At 40.9% G+C, this 17859-nt stretch overlaps 1 protein-coding gene across 1 annotated transcript; it reads left to right on the top strand.

The window, feature by feature from the left end:
• Positions 1-327: 327 nt before the first annotated feature.
• LOC306872408 (centrosomal protein of 44 kDa-like) lies at positions 328-16876 on the top strand. Its single transcript, XM_079420940.1, has 11 exons — positions 328-454; positions 640-730; positions 12907-13054; positions 14515-14661; positions 14869-14967; positions 15048-15194; positions 15400-15612; positions 16003-16063; positions 16169-16263; positions 16449-16483; positions 16629-16876. The coding sequence occupies exons 2-11, from the start codon at positions 642-644 to the stop codon at positions 16675-16677; spliced, it is 1083 nt and encodes a 360-aa protein (XP_079277066.1). The 5' UTR covers positions 328-454; positions 640-641; the 3' UTR covers positions 16678-16876.
• Positions 16877-17859: the final 983 nt, after the last annotated feature.

Here is a 17859-nt window from a genome sequence, read left to right as displayed (position 1 = left end):
GGTACACTCACTTGCACTTTCGATTAAAAAGTTGTTGTTTTTTTCAACAATGTTTGTCAAATTCGTATGCTTATTGAAAATAAAAGTAAAATAAAATAAAATGCTACAATAATTCAAATAAAATATAAAATAAAGACACTGAATGAACGAAGTAATGATTAAATCGATCAAATAAATACATAAATCGCAATGTATAAAATACCTAAAGTAGTGAAATAAATAGATTAGTAAATAAATCATTTCATGAAATTTGTAAACATGTGTTTTACGTTTAACACAATGAAAAATATTGAAAAGAAGTAATCGAAGACATGAATGTGTAGAAGTGAAACAGTGGATTGAGCCGTCGTCTCCGGTGCATAGAAACCAATCACAACAAACACGAATATTTCAGCGGCAAAAACAAAAGAGAGGAATTAGCAATAACTCTGGGTTACTATAAATTCAGCCATCGGTAAGACACAAAGTTATTATTGTATTACAAACGCAAATCAGAAAAACAAGAGGTGAACTTGTTAAAACAACAATCCAAGATCTTTTTACATTGTATAGTCAATCAGTGGTAAATTGACAGCAGTATTTATTTAAAAATAGTAATAAAAATGTAATTCTTGTTGAAATCCCTCCTGAAAATGACAGAGATGACCACTGGTGATCTGAAAGGATGTCTGAGAAAGCTGGAAGCGTCTCTCCGGTCTCTGAAGTATCCCAGAGAAGTGGACTATCAAAGGTATGAAATATGATGAATGTTAAAGCAATAGTTGAATATAGTTGAATAGTTGAAAATAACAATTATCTCATTATTTACATAACTTTATGTTGCTGGAATCTACAATAACTATAGTTATAGTTATAACTGTTTTACTAACTGTCTTATAGATATAGTCTTGCTATATCTTATCTGTGTGCATATATATATATATATATATATATATATATATGGGCCATTCTACAGAATTGGTGCAAAGTCAGAGTTGGAAACATCTTGACATTTTTTTGTTTTTTCCCACAAATTTTGCATGTATGCAAATTGTATAATATCCAAGGTACGCTTTTCTAGTAATTGTGCAGTTAATTCTCGTATTGTATTTTCAGAAAATGCTGGAATATTTTCCTTCTCCCCAAATTTGTCACTACCGAAACACAATATTAAATAATTTAATAAGAAGGCTTATAATGACCTATTAAGATTTTGTTTACATCTACCTTATAAATATATATTTTTTCTATTTTTAAAAAATATTTTTACAGGTTAAATCAATAAAGATTATAATTTTAATAATATTTTAATTGTAATTTATGAGATTTAATGTATTTTGAACCCAATCTTTCTTTGTAGAAGGCATAAAGTTTATCGTACTGATTTCAAAGTTAAGGATTCATTAGTTTGAATATGCATTGAACCAAACACTATCATAACATCTTGGTTGATAATTCAATATACTTTATTTTCGACAAAACATCCCATGTTACGGTAGTGACTGCACATTTTTGGTAGTGACAGTAATGTTTTGGTAGTGACCACAATACTTAGTTTGCCATGGCTGAATCAGACTGTCCACATTTTATGTTAATATAACATCATGCACTTTGCAGATACATGTCTCCCTATTATTGATATTTGGAGCAACAATCCAAAACGGCTTTATTCTACAGAAAAATGAACAGGATAGCTTCAGGTCGGGCATCTCCAGCATCAGTTTCTGATACAAATTCATCATTGTGTCAGAGAGAAACCTCTTTTGTTTCTTTGTTTTAAATCTTGTGATGGTTTCCTTCTTCCCTGCTGATACTCGATTATTGTCATCTCGGCTTAGAAAATGTTTGACTATGTTCATGTTATTTTGTTTGCGATTTGCTCTGATAGGTGAACCCAAGACATTGGTGGTTTTCAGACTTGTTGAACACTTTGTGGGAGATACAAACACATTTTCTTATCATAGAGACAAGTTTGTATTTTCTAAGAAGCCCGTTTGTGAAAGCTCTTCTGAGTGAATGTTTCTCTTTATAACTTGCAGACTTGTGTTTATCCTGTATTTGGTGTATACACTCACCTAAAGGATTATTAGGAACACTGGTTCAATTTCTCATTAATGCAATTATCTAATCAACCAATCACATGGCAGTTGCTTCAATGCATTTAGGGGTGTGGTCCTGGTCAAGACAATCTCCTGAACTCCAAACTGAATGTCAGAATGGGAAAGAAAGGGGATTTAAGCCATTTTGAGCGTGGCATGGTTGTTGGTGCCAGACGGGCCGGTCTGAGTATTTCACAATCTGCTCAGTTACTGGGATTTTCACGCACAACCATTTCTAGGGTTTACAAAGAATGGTGTGAAAAGGGAAAAACATCCAGTATGCGGCAGTCCTGTGGGCGAAAATGCCTTGTTGATGCTACAGGTCAGAGGAGAATGGGCCGACTGATTCAAGCTGATAGAAGAGCAACTTTGACTGAAATAACCACTCGTTACAACCGAGGTATGCAGCAAAGCATTTGTGAAGCCACAACATGCACAACCTTGAGGCGGATGGGCTACAACAGCAGAAGACCCCACCGGGTACCACTCATCTCCACTACAAATAGGAAAAAGAGGCTACAATTTGCACGAGCTCACCAAAATTGGACGGTTGAAGACTGGAAAAATGTTGCCTGGTCTGATGAGTCTCGATTTCTGTTGAGACATTCAGATGGTAGAGTCAGAATGACAACATGGATCCATCATGCCTTGTTACCACTGTGCAGGCTGGTGGTGGTGGTGTAATGGTGTGGGGGATGTTTTCTTGGCACACTTTAGGCCCCTTAGTGCCAATTGGGCATCGTTTAAATGCCACGGCCTACCTGAGCATTGTTTCTGACCATGTCCATCCCTTTATGACCACCATGTACCCATCCTCTGATGGCTACTTCCAGCAGGATAATGCACCATGTTACAAAGCTCGAATCATTTCAAATTGGTTTCTTGAACATGACAATGAGTTCACTGTACTAAAATGGCCCCCACAGTCACCAGATCTCAACCCAATAGAGCATCTTTGGGATGTGGTGGAACGGGAGCTTCGTGCCCTGGATGTGCATCCCACAAATCTCCATCAACTGCAAGATGCTATCCTATCAATATGGGCCAACATTTCTAAAGAATGCTTTCAGCACCTTGTTGAATCAATGTCACGTAGAATTAAGGCAGTTCTGAAGGCGAAAGGGGCTCAAACACAGTATTAGTATGGTGTTCCTAATAATCCTTTAGGTGAGTGTAAGTGTGTTGTGAAAAAGAAGAGTCTTTCTGACTTGTTTGGGAAGTCTGTGCTTCTTTACATCCTTCTGAGTCTTCGACCTTGGAGAACATTGGTCTCGTGTCAACTTCTGCCTCAACCTTTGATATTGCTTTCTATATTTGTATTCTCTCCTCTGGATTTCTTTGATCTTCTGTTCTAACTTCTGACATTTTCTATAGGTACTGATTTTTGCTCGTTTTCTCCCTTTTCCCCCAGTGTGTATGTGCACTGGTGTCTGATCACCCTCACTGGAAGTGCTAGGTGGTGTGGAAGCCCTGCAAAATGTCTCCACCTCTTTTTGAATTTTCACCATCATCCTGTGTCTTTTCTGTCTTTTCCTCCATGCTTTTCTGACATGTCTTTGCTCCCTGTCAGATAATTCACTGATACTCTTCAACTTTCCTTCTTCCCTTCGTTTCTCATTTCTTTCTCTTTCTTTCCTTAAGTATTCCTCGTACTTCACTGGGTCTTCCCTACCTTTGTTTGTATTCTCTCTGTCTCTCTGCTGTAGTTTTTCTATTTTTTTTTAGGCATGTTGGTGTTTTATGTCATTCTCCCTGTCAAGTTAATCATAGAAATTAACATTACTGACAACAACCTTACACCTAAGCTAGTATCATGGACTGCAACCTTAAGTAATTGTAACCTCATCACATTACAGAATTTTAACAGAATCTCGCATACAAAAACACTACTAAAACATACTACAGTAGTAATTATTTGCATAACTGTACTAAAATGTAGTTTATTCCTCCAAATAAAGGATTATGTGTTCCCTTTTGTCACTACCAAAACAATAATGTCACAACCGAAACTTCAAGACATGTTTCGGTTGTGACTGTTTTGGTAGTGACAATTTTAGATACTTTTGAGCCTAGCTCGAAGATGCTAATCAGCACATGGTTAGCAATCACTGGTCAGAACAGTTGAACACATATAACAACTAAATTTTATGGAATAACATCCAAAAACGTTTTCTCAATAGTAGAAAAAATGAGTTTGGTAGTGACATTCCTTAAAGTTACACACAGATTTTTAGACTTTAGAACACATTTACCTCAAAATGATGGGATCCAATCTACTCACCATATAGCACATTAGAGAGAAGGACACAGGAATATTTCCTGATCAAAAATGTAGGGGTGTGGTTAAAATCAGTCTCAGCCAATGGACTACAACATTCACTGTTTTGGTAGTGACATGAAAATGCAGGACACGTTTTTTTAGATAAAGTTTCATGATTTAAAAATAAAATATAAAATAAATATTTTTTTTAACTTCATTTTAAAAAACAAAACAAAAATATTTTTTTTAAAACAAGAATGGAATAATTTGCAAAAAACTTTTCAATATCATTTTCACAAGTTGAAATTTAGGGGTTAGGGTTTGGGACAGCCACCTCCTAATTGAAAGTAGCCCATAAATGATGATTTTATATATATAAAGCTTGCTGATATCTTAAATATTATTGTGGGTTTCAATAGATAATTGAAGGATCTTAGTAAACATCTAAGATTTTAATAATTAAATGCTTTTCAAATGTGTTTTTTGGATGAGGGACAGCAGTTTGCACCAATTCTGTAGAATGGCCCATATATGTGTGTGTAAGCACGCACAATATACATAAGGTAGTTTGTAAGATAGTTATTGCACATAAACATACTGTCACGGGAACAAAGAGACGGATTCAGTTGCGGATGCTAAACAAACAGTTTATTTAGATGAGTCACACACAGAAAGGAGTCCACGGCAGCGAAACTCCCAGACGGCAGATCTCCGTAGCGCAGGGCTGCAGCGGACGGCACTAAGGAGTGGAACGCAGGAAAATCCAGAAGTCAGCGAAGAATCCCGAAACCGGAGCCAGCGGAGCACACAGGAACGTGAGGACAAACACCAAGGATCTGACAACACAAGGCGAGGTTAGCACAGCTGATATAGAGCCGCAAACGAGCCACACCTGGATGATTAGCTCGTTACGGTAATCAGGTACGCTCATACACACACACGCACACAACCGTACAAAGCCCGGATGAGACCGTGATCCCATGAACCGTGACAGTACCCCTCCTCCTAAGAGCGCCTCCTGGCGTTCTCTGCCGATCTTACCTGTTGATTGTAATCATCAATCAGTGAGTGATCCAATATGTCCCTGGCAGGAACCCAACTTCTCTCCTCCGGACCGTAACCTTCCCAGTCCACCAAGTACTGGAATCCGCGTCCCCTTCGTCTCGAGTCCAGAATACGATTAACCGAATAGGTGGGTTCCCCATCTACGAGACGCGGCGGTGGGGGAACCGGGGTGGGCGGATTAAGTAGTGAATGAAACACCGGTTTGATTTTGGAAACATGGAACACGGGATGAATTCTCCGGTACGCCGGAGGAAGTTTAAGGCGGACTGCCACTGGGTTAAGGATCTTAGTGACAGCAAAAGGGCCAATAAATTTGGGAGCAAGTTTATTACACACGGGGCGGAGAGGAATGTTCTTAGTAGAAAGCCACACTTTTTGACCAACGACGTAGACGGGAGGCCTCGACCGGTGGCGATCGGCCTAGGCCTTGGTGCGAGCTCCCACCCGGAGAAGAGCCTCACGGGCTCTTTTCCAGGTGCGATGACACCTCTGGACGAAGGCGTGAGCCGAAGGGACAGCGACTTCAGATTCCAGACTGGGAAAAATAGGTGGCTGGTAACCTAAGCTACACTCGAACGGTGAAAGGCCCGTAGACGACACTGGTAACGAGTTATGAGCGTACTCAACCCACGAGAGTTGCTGGCTCCAGGAAGTGGGATTCTGTGTGACTAAACACCGCAATACTCTCTCGAGATCCTGGTTAGCCCGCTCCGTCTGACCGTTGGTCTGAGGGTGAAAACACGAAGACAGACTAACACTCGCCCCCAGCAGACGACAAAACTCTCTCCAAAATTTGGATACAAACTGGGGCCCTCTGTCAGAGACCACGTCTACCGGGAGGCCATGAACACGAAAGACGTGATCTATGACGGTCACCGCTGTCTCCTTGGCAGAGGGTAATTTGGGCAAGGGGATGAAATGAGCCGCCTTCGAGAACCGGTCAACTACGGTCAAAACAACCGTATTGCCCTGGGAGGGCGGGAGGGCAGTAACGAAATCGAGTGCGATGTGTGACCAGGGTCTCGAAGGGACGAACAGCGGTTGGAGTAGCCCCTCTGGTGGGCGATTGGAAGTCTTACCCCGAGCACAGACCGAGCAGGCCAAAACAAAATCTCGGATGTCGCGGGCCATGGCAGGCCACCAGAACCGCTGCCTAACAAGAAAATTGGTGCGACCAATTCCTGGATGGCAAGCCACATTAGAGCAATGACCCCACCTGATAACGTCGGACCGAACTCTCTCCGGCACAAACAACCGGCTCGTTGGGCAACCGGGAGGAGGCGTTACCCCTTCTAAGGCTTTCCGAACCTTCGACTCGATCTCCCAAGTGAGTGTGGAGATAATAAGTCTCTCAGGTATAACACACTCGGGAGAGGACGGGCGTTCCGAATGATCAAAAATGCGTGACAGCGCGTCGGGTTTGGTGTTCTTAGACCCCGGTCGATACGAAAGGTTGAACTCGAAACGACCGAAAAATAATGCCCAACGAGCCTGCCTGGAGTTGAGGCGTTTGGCGGTTCTGATATACTCAAGGTTCTTATGATCGGTCCAGACGATAAAAGGGACCCCCGACCCTTCTAACCAGTGACGCCACTCCTCCAACGCCAGCTTAACCGCCAGCAACTCTCTGTTACCAATGTCGTAATTACATTCGGCGGAGGATAATCGATGAGAGAAAAACGCGCAGGGATGAACCTTGTCATCCGAGGCAGCACGCTGAGATAACACCGCACCTACCCCCACCTCCGACGCGTCGACCTCCACCACGAATTGACGTGCGGGATCAGGGGCAACGAGGATGGGAGCCGAAACGAAGCGGCTCTTGAGGTTGGAGAATGCGGCCTCCGCCGCACTCGACCACCTGAACGTCAACCTGGTGGAGGTCAAGGCAGTCAGAGGAGCGGCTAGTTGGCTGAAATTGCGAATAAAACGCCGGTAGAAATTGGCGAACCCCAGAAACCTCTGCAGGGCCTTACGGGAATCAGGGGTTGGCCAATCCACCACAGCCTTAACCTTATCGGGATCCATGCGCATCCCCTCGGACGAGATGATGTAACCCAAAAACGGAACTGACTGTGCATGAAACGCGCACTTCTCCGCCTTGACAAAAAGCCCATTCTCGAGCAGCCTTTGGAGCACCCGCCTGACGTGCTGAACATGTTCCTGGAGAGAAGAAGAAAAAATCAATATGTCATCCAGGTAGACATATATGAACTGATCGACCATGTCTCTCAGCACGTCATTGACGAGTGCCTGGAAGACCGCGGGGGAGTTGGATAGCCCAAAAGGCATAACCAGATATTCAAAATGCCCCCTGGGGGTATTAAAAGCGGTCTTCCATTCATCTCCTTCTCTTATACGGACCAAATGATAAGCATTACGCAGATCCAATTTGGTAAAGTAGGAGGCTCCCTGCAACCGCTCGAAAGCTGAAGACATCAACGGCAAAGGATAGGTATTCTTTACCGTGATGTTGTTCAAGCCTCGGTAGTCAATGCACGGTCGCAAGGAGCCATCCTTCTTCGCGACGAAAAAAAATCCTGCCCCAGCTGGAGAAGAAGAAGGACGAATGAACTTGGCTGCCAGAGAATCAGAAATGTATTTCTCCATGGCCCCCCTTTCAGGAACCGAAAGTGAGTATAATCTGCCCTTAGGCGGAGACGTACCTGGAACTAGGTCTATCGCACAGTCATAGGGACGGTGAGGAGGAAGAGAAGCAGCCCTGGACTTACTGAACACCTCCTTCAGGGCGTGGTACTCTGCGGGCACGTTTGACAGGTTCACCGCCTCATCCTGCAACAGAGAACAAGACACAGAGGAACAGGCAGACACTAGACAAGACGCATAACATGACTCGCTCCAAGCAGACACAGAATTCTGGCCCCAATCGATCCGGGGGTTGTGTTTAGCGAGCCAAGGATGGCCCAACACGACGGGTGCTAAAGGAGAGTCAGTGAGAAAAAATATAATCCTTTCGGTATGGTTGCCAGAGGTGATGAGAGTAATGAGATTAGTGGAGTGAGTAACAGGAGGCAGTGATTGTCCGTTGAGTGCCCTAACAAAAATCCTGTGGTCGAGAGTGACGATGGGAATGTGCAGCTGTTTGGCAAAAGAAAAATCCAAAAAATTACCTTCAGCACCAGAGTCCAATAAAGCCGTGCACTCCTGACTACTGGCCGCCCACTGCAATCTAACCGGGAGGAGAGTATTAGCCGAGGTCTTGTTCAGAGAGATACCACCCGACAGCAACCTCAGATCTGCGGTCGGGCTTGCCCTTTTACGGGACACTCGGCTAGGAAGTGTCCAGCAGTTCCGCAATATAAACATAGACCCCGCCTTCTCCGACGCTCTCTCTCCTCCCGGGAAAGCCGAGCTCTCCCCACCTGCATGGGTTCGTCTCCTGACGAATGACTGATCGCATCATCGGTGTGGGTAAGAGAATACTCAGAAGATGTGAAATCCCGAGAATGACGACTTCGCTGACCCCTCTGCTGGAGGCGTGAGTCTACACGCAGTGCCAGGTCTATGAGTCCGTCCAAATCCGGAGGTAAATCTAACATGAATATTTCTCTTTGGATGCGATCAGCCAACCCATGCAGAAACATGTCCCACTGCGCTCTCTCGTTCCATCTGCTCTCTGCTGCTAGAGTCCGAAACTCGATGGAATAGCAGGAGACGGTCCCCTCTCCTTGCTGGAGGTCAGCTAATTTCCTAGCTGCCTCACGGCCTGTCGCGGCGCGATCGAAGACCCGTCTCATCTCCTCCTTGAGGTCGTTGAAGGAAGAGCAGCAGAGATGTTGATTTTCCCACACCGCCGTTCCCCACAACGCTGCTTTACCAGTCAGCAACGTTAACACCAGAGCCACCCTGGCCTCCTCAGTGGCAAATCTCAAAGGCTGGAGGGAAAAAAACATAGAGCATTTGGTCAAAAAGGCTCTGCAGAGACCTGGTTCTCCTCCGTACATCTCTGGTGTGGGCAGTCTGGGCTCGTGCTGATACGCGTTGCCTGTTGGAATCAGGGGAACGATCGGTGGGGGTGGCGCAGCGGGTGCTCTTAGATGTTGTACTTGGGAGGTGAGCTCGGACACCTGCGCTACGAGAGCTTGCACGGCACGTCCGGTTGCCAGCATCTGTTCGTCCTGTCGGTTCATCCGAGCGTTGCTGGAGTCGAGGAACCCCTGCAGGGTTGAGGCATCTGCTGAATCCATGAAGGTAGGGTCAGATCCTTCTGTCACGGGAACAAAGAGACGGATTCAGTTGCGGATGCTAAACAAACAGTTTATTTAGATGAGTCACACACAGAAAGGAGTCCACGGCAGCGAAACTCCCAGACGGCAGATCTCCGTAGCGCAGGGCTGCAGCGGACGGCACTAAGGAGTGGAACGCAGGAAAATCCAGAAGTCAGCGAAGAATCCCGAAATCGGAGCCAGCGGAGCACACAGGAACGTGAGGACAAACACCAAGGATCTGACAACACAAGGCGAGGTTAGCACAGCTGATATAGAGCCGCAAACGAGCCACACCTGGATGATTAGCTCGTTACGGTAATCAGGTACGCTCATACACACACACGCACACAACCGTACAAAGCCCGGATGAGACCGTGATCCCATGAACCGTGACACATACACACATGAACTTTAAACTTTGAACTTAGTTATATTTTCATCACAGAAAAAAAATACCTCAGAGGGGGTCTATAAATTCTACAGTCTATCGGATTCTTTTCGTATTTATTTATTTATTTTTATTTTATTTATTTTTTATTTTTGGGGAGAAATCAGGAAAACATATTTATTTATTTTTTGGGGAGAAATCAGGAAAACATGTTCATATGCTTGACTTTAAAAAAAAAAGAAAGTAGAAATTCATCTATGACTGGATTAAACGGCAATAAAAAAAAATTGCTATTCTGCTCAGGGAAGTTCAGGTGATCATTCTGCGTATAACATTTTCCTAATTATTTACGTGCAGATCATACCTGTATAAAAATGACTGGTAATGAAAAATGTGCAGAGTGAGCATTTTATAAATATTAATTATTGTGCAAGTTTATGTTAGGACTCTAAAAGTTTGCCCAAAATATGATAATGTTAATGAGTCCTATGACAGCCCTTTTATGTTTGAGTGACCTAGAGGGTGGAAAGAAATATTGGCTGGGTAAGGTTCAAGTGGTTGATCAGTTGTCAAAGAGACAGTCTGAGGTCTTCATTGCAGAAATGGGGGAACAAAAAGTGTGATATGGTGTTCTTCTTATACCAATGTCATGTAAGGAGTCACACAACATCAGTTTAGCAGAAAGAACCACTGATTAGGGTCTGGGTCGCTGCACAGGATCTTTGACAGTGTTCCGAAAATATAATTCTGCTGTGTACTTGCAGACATAGTTAACATGAAGATGCATAATATAGTAAATGAAATTCAAAATGTTTGTTAACCTTGTACCTTTTTGCTTTTTAACGCAGTTTTTAGCCTTTATATGTTTTGCTTGAACCTCATTTCTTAAATGAATAAAGGGACGAATCCTTTATGAATCCATAGCTCTTCTGAATGACTTTTTCATATGCAGTCAGCGGCGATGATATATGCGGGATTTAATTCATTAGACATTGACGTGCCCAGTTCCAACCCCACTTTTTTTGGCCTAGGCTTTAAACATCTTGACTCGTATAAACATCCAAAATGGGGCTCTGCCAGTGTTTCATGTCCACATTTTGTTTTGAAGTTTGGAAAGTTGAAGACTTGTCGGGAGCCTCTCCAGTGCTGAGATATTTTGTAAACAGGCTTTACAAAAACCAGCCTCATTTTATCAGCAAAGCTGCACATCAGATGCTCAGTGAAGAGGTTTTGATGTGAGATGCATCAAACACAACGTGCTTCTCAAAAAGACAGATCCATTTGGCTTGTGTGTGCTGGAGATGATCCAGAAAGATGACTTAATTTGTCTCCAGCACGACACTCAAAATAGCTTGCAGACAATTTAAGACTGTTGTTTTGTGCTGCTGCCATGTTATAAATAAATAATTTTTATATTTGATTTAAAACGTCTATGTGGCACTAATTTTGTGATGCTTTTTAATGAGTGGTTTGTCAGTAGCAGTGCTTCATAATTAGGGGCCAAGCACCAAAGGTGCGTAGGCACCTATTATATCCGTTAGCGTTCTTATTATTATTCTTCTTCCGCCGGAAAATGAATGGCAGCCCATAGAACCGATTGCGGGAAAGTTGTAAAATTTGGCACACTGATAGATGATACTGTTTTGCCGTAAAATGCTTTTTTGTTTTGCCGTAAAATGCTATATTTTACGAACGCATTGACATATCGTTACAAAACTCGGTATGCTTCTTCGGCACCATACCCTGATGGTACTCAAAAAGTTTGGGGACAACGCCGCCTTGTGGTCAAAAGTTATAATTAAATTTCTAAAAATGCTAATAACTTTTGCTTACATTAGCCTATTGTAATGAAACTCATCTTGATAGATTCCTTGGTCCATGCCGAGAACATCGATACCAGTTTTGCCATAATTGGATGAACTTCCTGTCCGCCATTTTGATTCATGTTGAAAACCTACTTTTTCGAACTCCTCCTAGACCATTGCTCCGATTTTCACCAAATTTGACTCGGATCATCTTCAGACCATGCTGACAAAAAGTTATGGATTTTGTGTCGATATACGAAACGGTTTTCGTTTAGCGCGTCAACGAATTTGCTGGACAGATGCCAAACTGCATCTAAGGCTGTATCTCAGCCAAACTTTGACATTGTCACCTCACACTGACCACGCCACGTCAGTTTGGTAACAGCGCCACCTATTGGTCAAGAGTAATAAACCATTAATTAATTATTAATAATGAAATTTACAAAAATACAAATAACTTTTGATTGCATTAGCCTATTGTAATGATACTGGTCTCAAATTATTCCTTGGGTTATGCTGACAACACACATACCAATTATGCCATAGTAAGCCAAACTTCCTGTCCGCCATTTTGATTTATGTTGAAAACCTACTTTTTCGAACTCCTCCTAGACTGTTGGTCCGATTTTCACCAAAATCGAATCATATCATCTTCAGACCATGCTGACAAAATGTTATGGATTTTATGTTGATAGACAAAACAGTTTTCACATACCACAACAACGAATTTGAGGCATGATGCCAAAATGACACTTGAGGCTGTATCTCTGCAATGCTTTGGCATATTGACACAAAACTTTGTGTGTGCCATTGTCAACTCACACAGAACACACCACATCAATTTTATAATGGTGCCACCCGTTGGTCAAACGTGATAAGCCAATAAATCATATTTCTAGAGGTTTATTTATGATTTTTCAGCTATTTTGACTAAAATAATCCTAAAATGGCTTTTATTACTCATTTCTGCAGTTAGTGTGATGATCCATGCTATGCTTAGCTCCTAATTTTGCTGCTGATGTGCTTGGCCCCGTCATTGCAGCTTGCAGCTATATTTTGATGTTGTGTTTTATGCTTCCAGATTGGCTGTGGGAGATCCATCAGCTTATCTTCCTATTGTGAGCTTTGCCTTCACGTCCTTTTCCCCCTCACTCACAGAGCACCTGGCTGATTATGGCGTGGAACTAACCGGATTGAATGATTTACGATTTATTGAGAATGTTTACAAGGTGAATTGCATTAACCATGTTCTTAAGTAGCATACTATAATGCATATTATTATAATTTTGTTTATTATGTACCGTATTATGTATTATACGTAGCCTACATCCTTTTAACTGAACTTTGACTTAAATATTTGAACACAAATTTCAGCCAAAAATGAAAATTAATTTATTTGTTCATGCATTTCATTTTTTCCTGCAGAACGCAAAAGAACATATTTTAAAGAATGTTGGTAACCAAACAGTTTTGGTGTCCATTGACCAAAAGAAACACATTGTTTCAAAATATCTTCTTTTATATTCCACAGAAAAATAAATGAAGACTTAATGTTGACAGAATTTTCATTTGTGAACTATCCCTTTAAAATATATTCATCCCATACATGGTTTAGAGTCAGGGTTATTGGATAATTTTTTATTTGAAATCAACAATAGATCTTTATTAGCATGAATTTTAATTTTGCTCCCCCCTTTAATTGGACTTTTATAAACTGTTTGCAGTTTCTTTCAAGAGCTAGTGGTTTTAAGGAATTGGCAGTTTTAAATGGATCAAAGTGGTTGCAGTTGCTTTGTCTCATTCATGAGGACAGAATGTTCATTTTCTGAGGTCAAACTATATAGTTTAGAACTATGAACGAGTCATTAATAATGTTTTTCACTTCGCCTTTAATGAGGTGGATTTCTTTTTGAAAAAGCAATTTCACATGTAATGAAATTTGCAAAGCCAGGCTTTGTGTTGCCTGCCCTAATAGCCTTGTTTATTGGCACTGTCCCTGATCTGGGAGGGTTTGACCCCACATCAGAAATGCAGGTTTCTCCAGAGCTCTGTGGTTCAGAGCATCTGTAGCTCTATTCTCCAGCAAAGCATTCAGATGTTTGACTGGCAGCTCTTCTCCACCAAGTCTTGAGTAATTACAATTCTCTGCTCACGTGTCTGTCCTGCAGTGAGAGAAGAAAAAAAGGAGGCTGGCCTTCATGTTGGTCCAAGTCGTCTGATCTCAGATTAACTCAAAGCCGATTCTGTACATTTAGCCGTGGGACTGAAGCGCTGCTCTGTCTTTCGGCGCTTCCTCCTGTTCATTGACCTTTCATGCAGTTCTAAAAGAGATCTGGCCTTCGTCCCCACGATAATGTGCAGCTCACATGAAATATTCTGGGGAGAATTAGTGGTATTACCTTGAGGACCTTGGTGGCATTTAACTGGAAAGCGGTGTTTAGCAGTTTTGTCATATTTTTCCACTCGTCATTTTCACTGTTTACATCTAGCTTATCCCTGTGATTAGTCTTGGTGGTTCCTCTGGAGTACCTCCTGAACCAGAAATTCTACAAATCAAATATTTGTTCATGATTTTAATCCACTTAGGGGTTAATTGTCTTCCAGTTCTTTTAATACATTATACCCCTTGGGGTTTATCGCTGTTTTTTGTTGTATCTACATTTTCATGGGAAAATCTCTTAAAATATAGGTCTTGCGGGATGTTTTCAGCTATAAGCCACTGTTAACCAAACAGCAGTTTCTTCAGTTTGGCTTTGCTGAGAGGAAAGTCATCATTCTCTGCGATATCATTGGCCTTGTTCTCAACAAACACAAAGAACTCACTAAAGAAAGCAAGGTATCTCAAAGATTTACCCACATACAGTTTTTCTTATATAGAGATATGGTACCATTTCAGTTTCTGGCCTATATTTATTTATTTGTTTGTTTGATATGGTTTATTTTAATTTTCAGTGTTTTATTTTCAATCTATTTCGATATAATATTGTAAATTATATTATATTGTATTAGTGTAGACACATTGTTTATTCTGTTTATTCTACAGCATGTTCGTAAGCCAAAAAGAAGGCCTCAGTTTAAGAGCGGCACTAAAAATGAGATCTCTTCTGCTGAGAGTAACTCACTGGAGTTAACAACCCTGACAGTAAGTGATTTGATAATAATTATAATAATAATAATAATTATTATTATTATAGCTGCTTCTGTCCCTCTTGGGTATCTCAGAAGCAGCCACTGGTAGAAAGGCATCTTGGCAGCAGCTTAGCACCAGCTCCTCAGAAGCTCATCAGATGCTCCTCAGAAGAGCAGCCACAGCAGGATGAGGAAACAGAAAAGCGTTTTGAGGACTCATCTCAAACTGCAGATTCAATTGTGAGAATGCGCATCCTGCAACACCTTTACACAGAGTTAGGTGCATGACAATCAACTAGTCAAGCATTATTTTAAAAATATTTTTTGCTTTGGGGGGTATCATTTTGTGTTAGAACTCAACTACACAATTACTCAAAATGCAAAGAATCTTCTTGAAAGTGCTGAACTTGTTCAATCCAATCTAATGCACATGCTCTCTTGTTAGGAGTGTGTTTTAGAGAGCCGGCTGAGGGGCGTAGAAGCAAGTATTCTGGAGAGTGTTGGCAGACTGGAGCAACGATTGGCCCTTATGGAACACAGGATACATGCTCTGGAGAAAAGCTTGGCTGGCAAGATTATCATTGAGAGCAACCAGTGGGAGAACTTGGAGAGTCGTGTGCTGCTGCTGGAGACCAGGCAGACATTGACCTCAGCACAGGTACAGGGGTTTAACATCTGTTTGGAGGTTTGGAACTGTACATTTTTATTTCTGTTGCAATTGTGGCATAATGCTGCTTTCTCCCAAAACTCACTTTGATGATCAAGCTTGCGTTCCGTGATGAAAAGCAGTGACATTCTCCAGCGCAGATACACATGCACTAGCAAAGCAATCACATGTGTTAGTTTCAGAAATGGGAAATTCATTTGGAAAGTACAGTATTTTAGGAATACTGCAGACCACTTTATAGGTCAAATGAATCCTTTCGGTTCATGAACGTGTTATTTTAGGATTTGTTTTAATGGCAAGTTGACATTGCAGAGGTAATGAATATATGGATGAAGCTATGTGTTTTATGGCTCTTACAAAAAGTTTTCTCTACTTCTATAGGGTCTAACTTCAGGACATGGTGTCCTCAGCACAGACAATTGTGGGTCCAAAGAGGAAACAGGTATGTGGCAACATTTTAGCTTTAAAACTGTAATAATTTAAAGAAACTATACATTCCTTAAATGTAAAATTGTTAGATTTTTCCCCATTTGTATTTGTGTTGAAGTATCTGCGAGTGGCGTTTCTACTGTGATTCATCCACCATCTGACATCAGTGATAATGGACACACTCCAGCCAGTACTCCTCCGACAGCTCCCCAGGTGACTATCCATCCATCCATCCATCCATCCATCCATCCATTTTCAAGATAAGTTTGTTTAATAATGGCTATATATACATACATATATATATATATATATATATATATATATATATATATATATATATATATATATATATATATATATTTATTCATTATTATTATTTTTTTCTTCCTGTGTCTTAGAATTTTAAAGAGAGGCTGGACAGAATAGTTCACATGTAAGTGTTATTTTACATTTTACACTATTTATATGAATAGTTTAGCATTTCTCTTGAAGGGTTGTGTTTTGCGTGTGGTAAAGAAAAATTGTCACTTAGACAAAGGATTGAACGTCAATAATTTTTTTTTTCTGTCCCATTTCAGGATGAAGGATACATCTAACATTCTGCAAAACATAGAACCCACAATCTGAATTGAATCTTAGTCCAGAGAAACAAAATTTTAAAGGAATAAAATTTGTCATTGTTACTCATCCTCATATTGTTCCAAAATTAGTGTAACAAAGATTTTCTGATAAACAGACCAACATTGTAATTCATTAAAATGATTGCTCAATACCATATGGTGGCAACTGTATTTCGAATGAATCGAATAGATACTTTTTATTAGTCTTCACTGGTTCTTGTGCATCTCTTAACAAAAATTATTAGTACCACATGTGGGACCATATTTGATTGTGAGTTTTCAGAAGTGGCAGACTGAGGTGAAACTCCAACATTTCAGTCTGTTCCACACAAAAAGGTGTTTATTATAATAATAATAATAATAATAATAATAAATGTGTACATTTTGGAAAGAGCTGTGCGAAAGGTTCCAGTGGGGAAAAAAACAACGAAAACCTTGTGGGTGTGTAAATGTTTATTTTTTATTTTTTTGGTTGAACAAAAAAATATGCCACATATATAAAAATATGTGTTTTAATATGCCCTCCTACTGATTCTGCAGTTGTATTAGCATAATAAGTGTTTTGTCCTCTAGATGTCACTGCTACCCATGTAAAACCTAATGGTAAATTACTTTATGGCGCCCTCTGAAGTCAGTTTTCTGTATTGCACCCTGTCCTGAATGCTGAATCAGTCCATTGCCACACAACAGTTGTGCATTCACTTGAACATTAGATAAAGTAAAATTGGACTGGATGATGTCTTTGTGCATTAATAATGCCATTTATTTGTTATTGAACTATTTTTTCTTTAGCACATGCTCCAAAATAGAAAAATAAATCTAAAGTTTATTTAGAATTCCCTCCTGTCCAGTTAAGTTATGACACGCTTATGTAAGTAATTGAGATACTACAATCATTCCAAAATTCCCAAATGTTTTTTCCCCACTACATAGCCACCATTTATGTGCCATGCTGGGTTTAGTCAGATGTATGTCATTTTTTCACAATGTATATAAACATTGTGGCTCTGTGGCGCTATTGAAACAGTGTTTTGTTTGTTTGAGAATCCTGAATAGTTTATGGCATAGGCTTAACTAATGGCTTGAGTTTTGGTTGTGTTCGGGGGAGTGTTTGTGATCTTCAATATGTTTGTGACATCTTTTCCTTTTACCTGGAGTTAAATGTTGTACTTTAGGCAACAATGATCAC

This window comes from Barbus barbus (genome assembly GCF_936440315.1).
Source record: "Barbus barbus genome assembly, chromosome: 7".
Lineage (NCBI taxonomy): Eukaryota > Metazoa > Chordata > Actinopteri > Cypriniformes > Cyprinidae > Barbus > Barbus barbus.
This window is presented reverse-complemented; position numbering and strand designations above follow the sequence as displayed.

Excerpts from the sequence above, each read along its gene's own strand:
- LOC306872408 (XM_079420940.1), top strand. The coding sequence starts at position 642 with ATGACCACTGGTGATCTGAAAGGATGTCTGAGAAAGCTGGAAGCGTCT. Across the intron at positions 15,195-15,399 it reads CTCAAACTGCAGATTCAATT|GAGTGTGTTTTAGAGAGCCG; the intron begins GTGAGAATGCGC and ends CTCTCTTGTTAG. Across the intron at positions 16,264-16,448 it reads CTCCTCCGACAGCTCCCCAG|AATTTTAAAGAGAGGCTGGA; the intron begins GTGACTATCCAT and ends CCTGTGTCTTAG.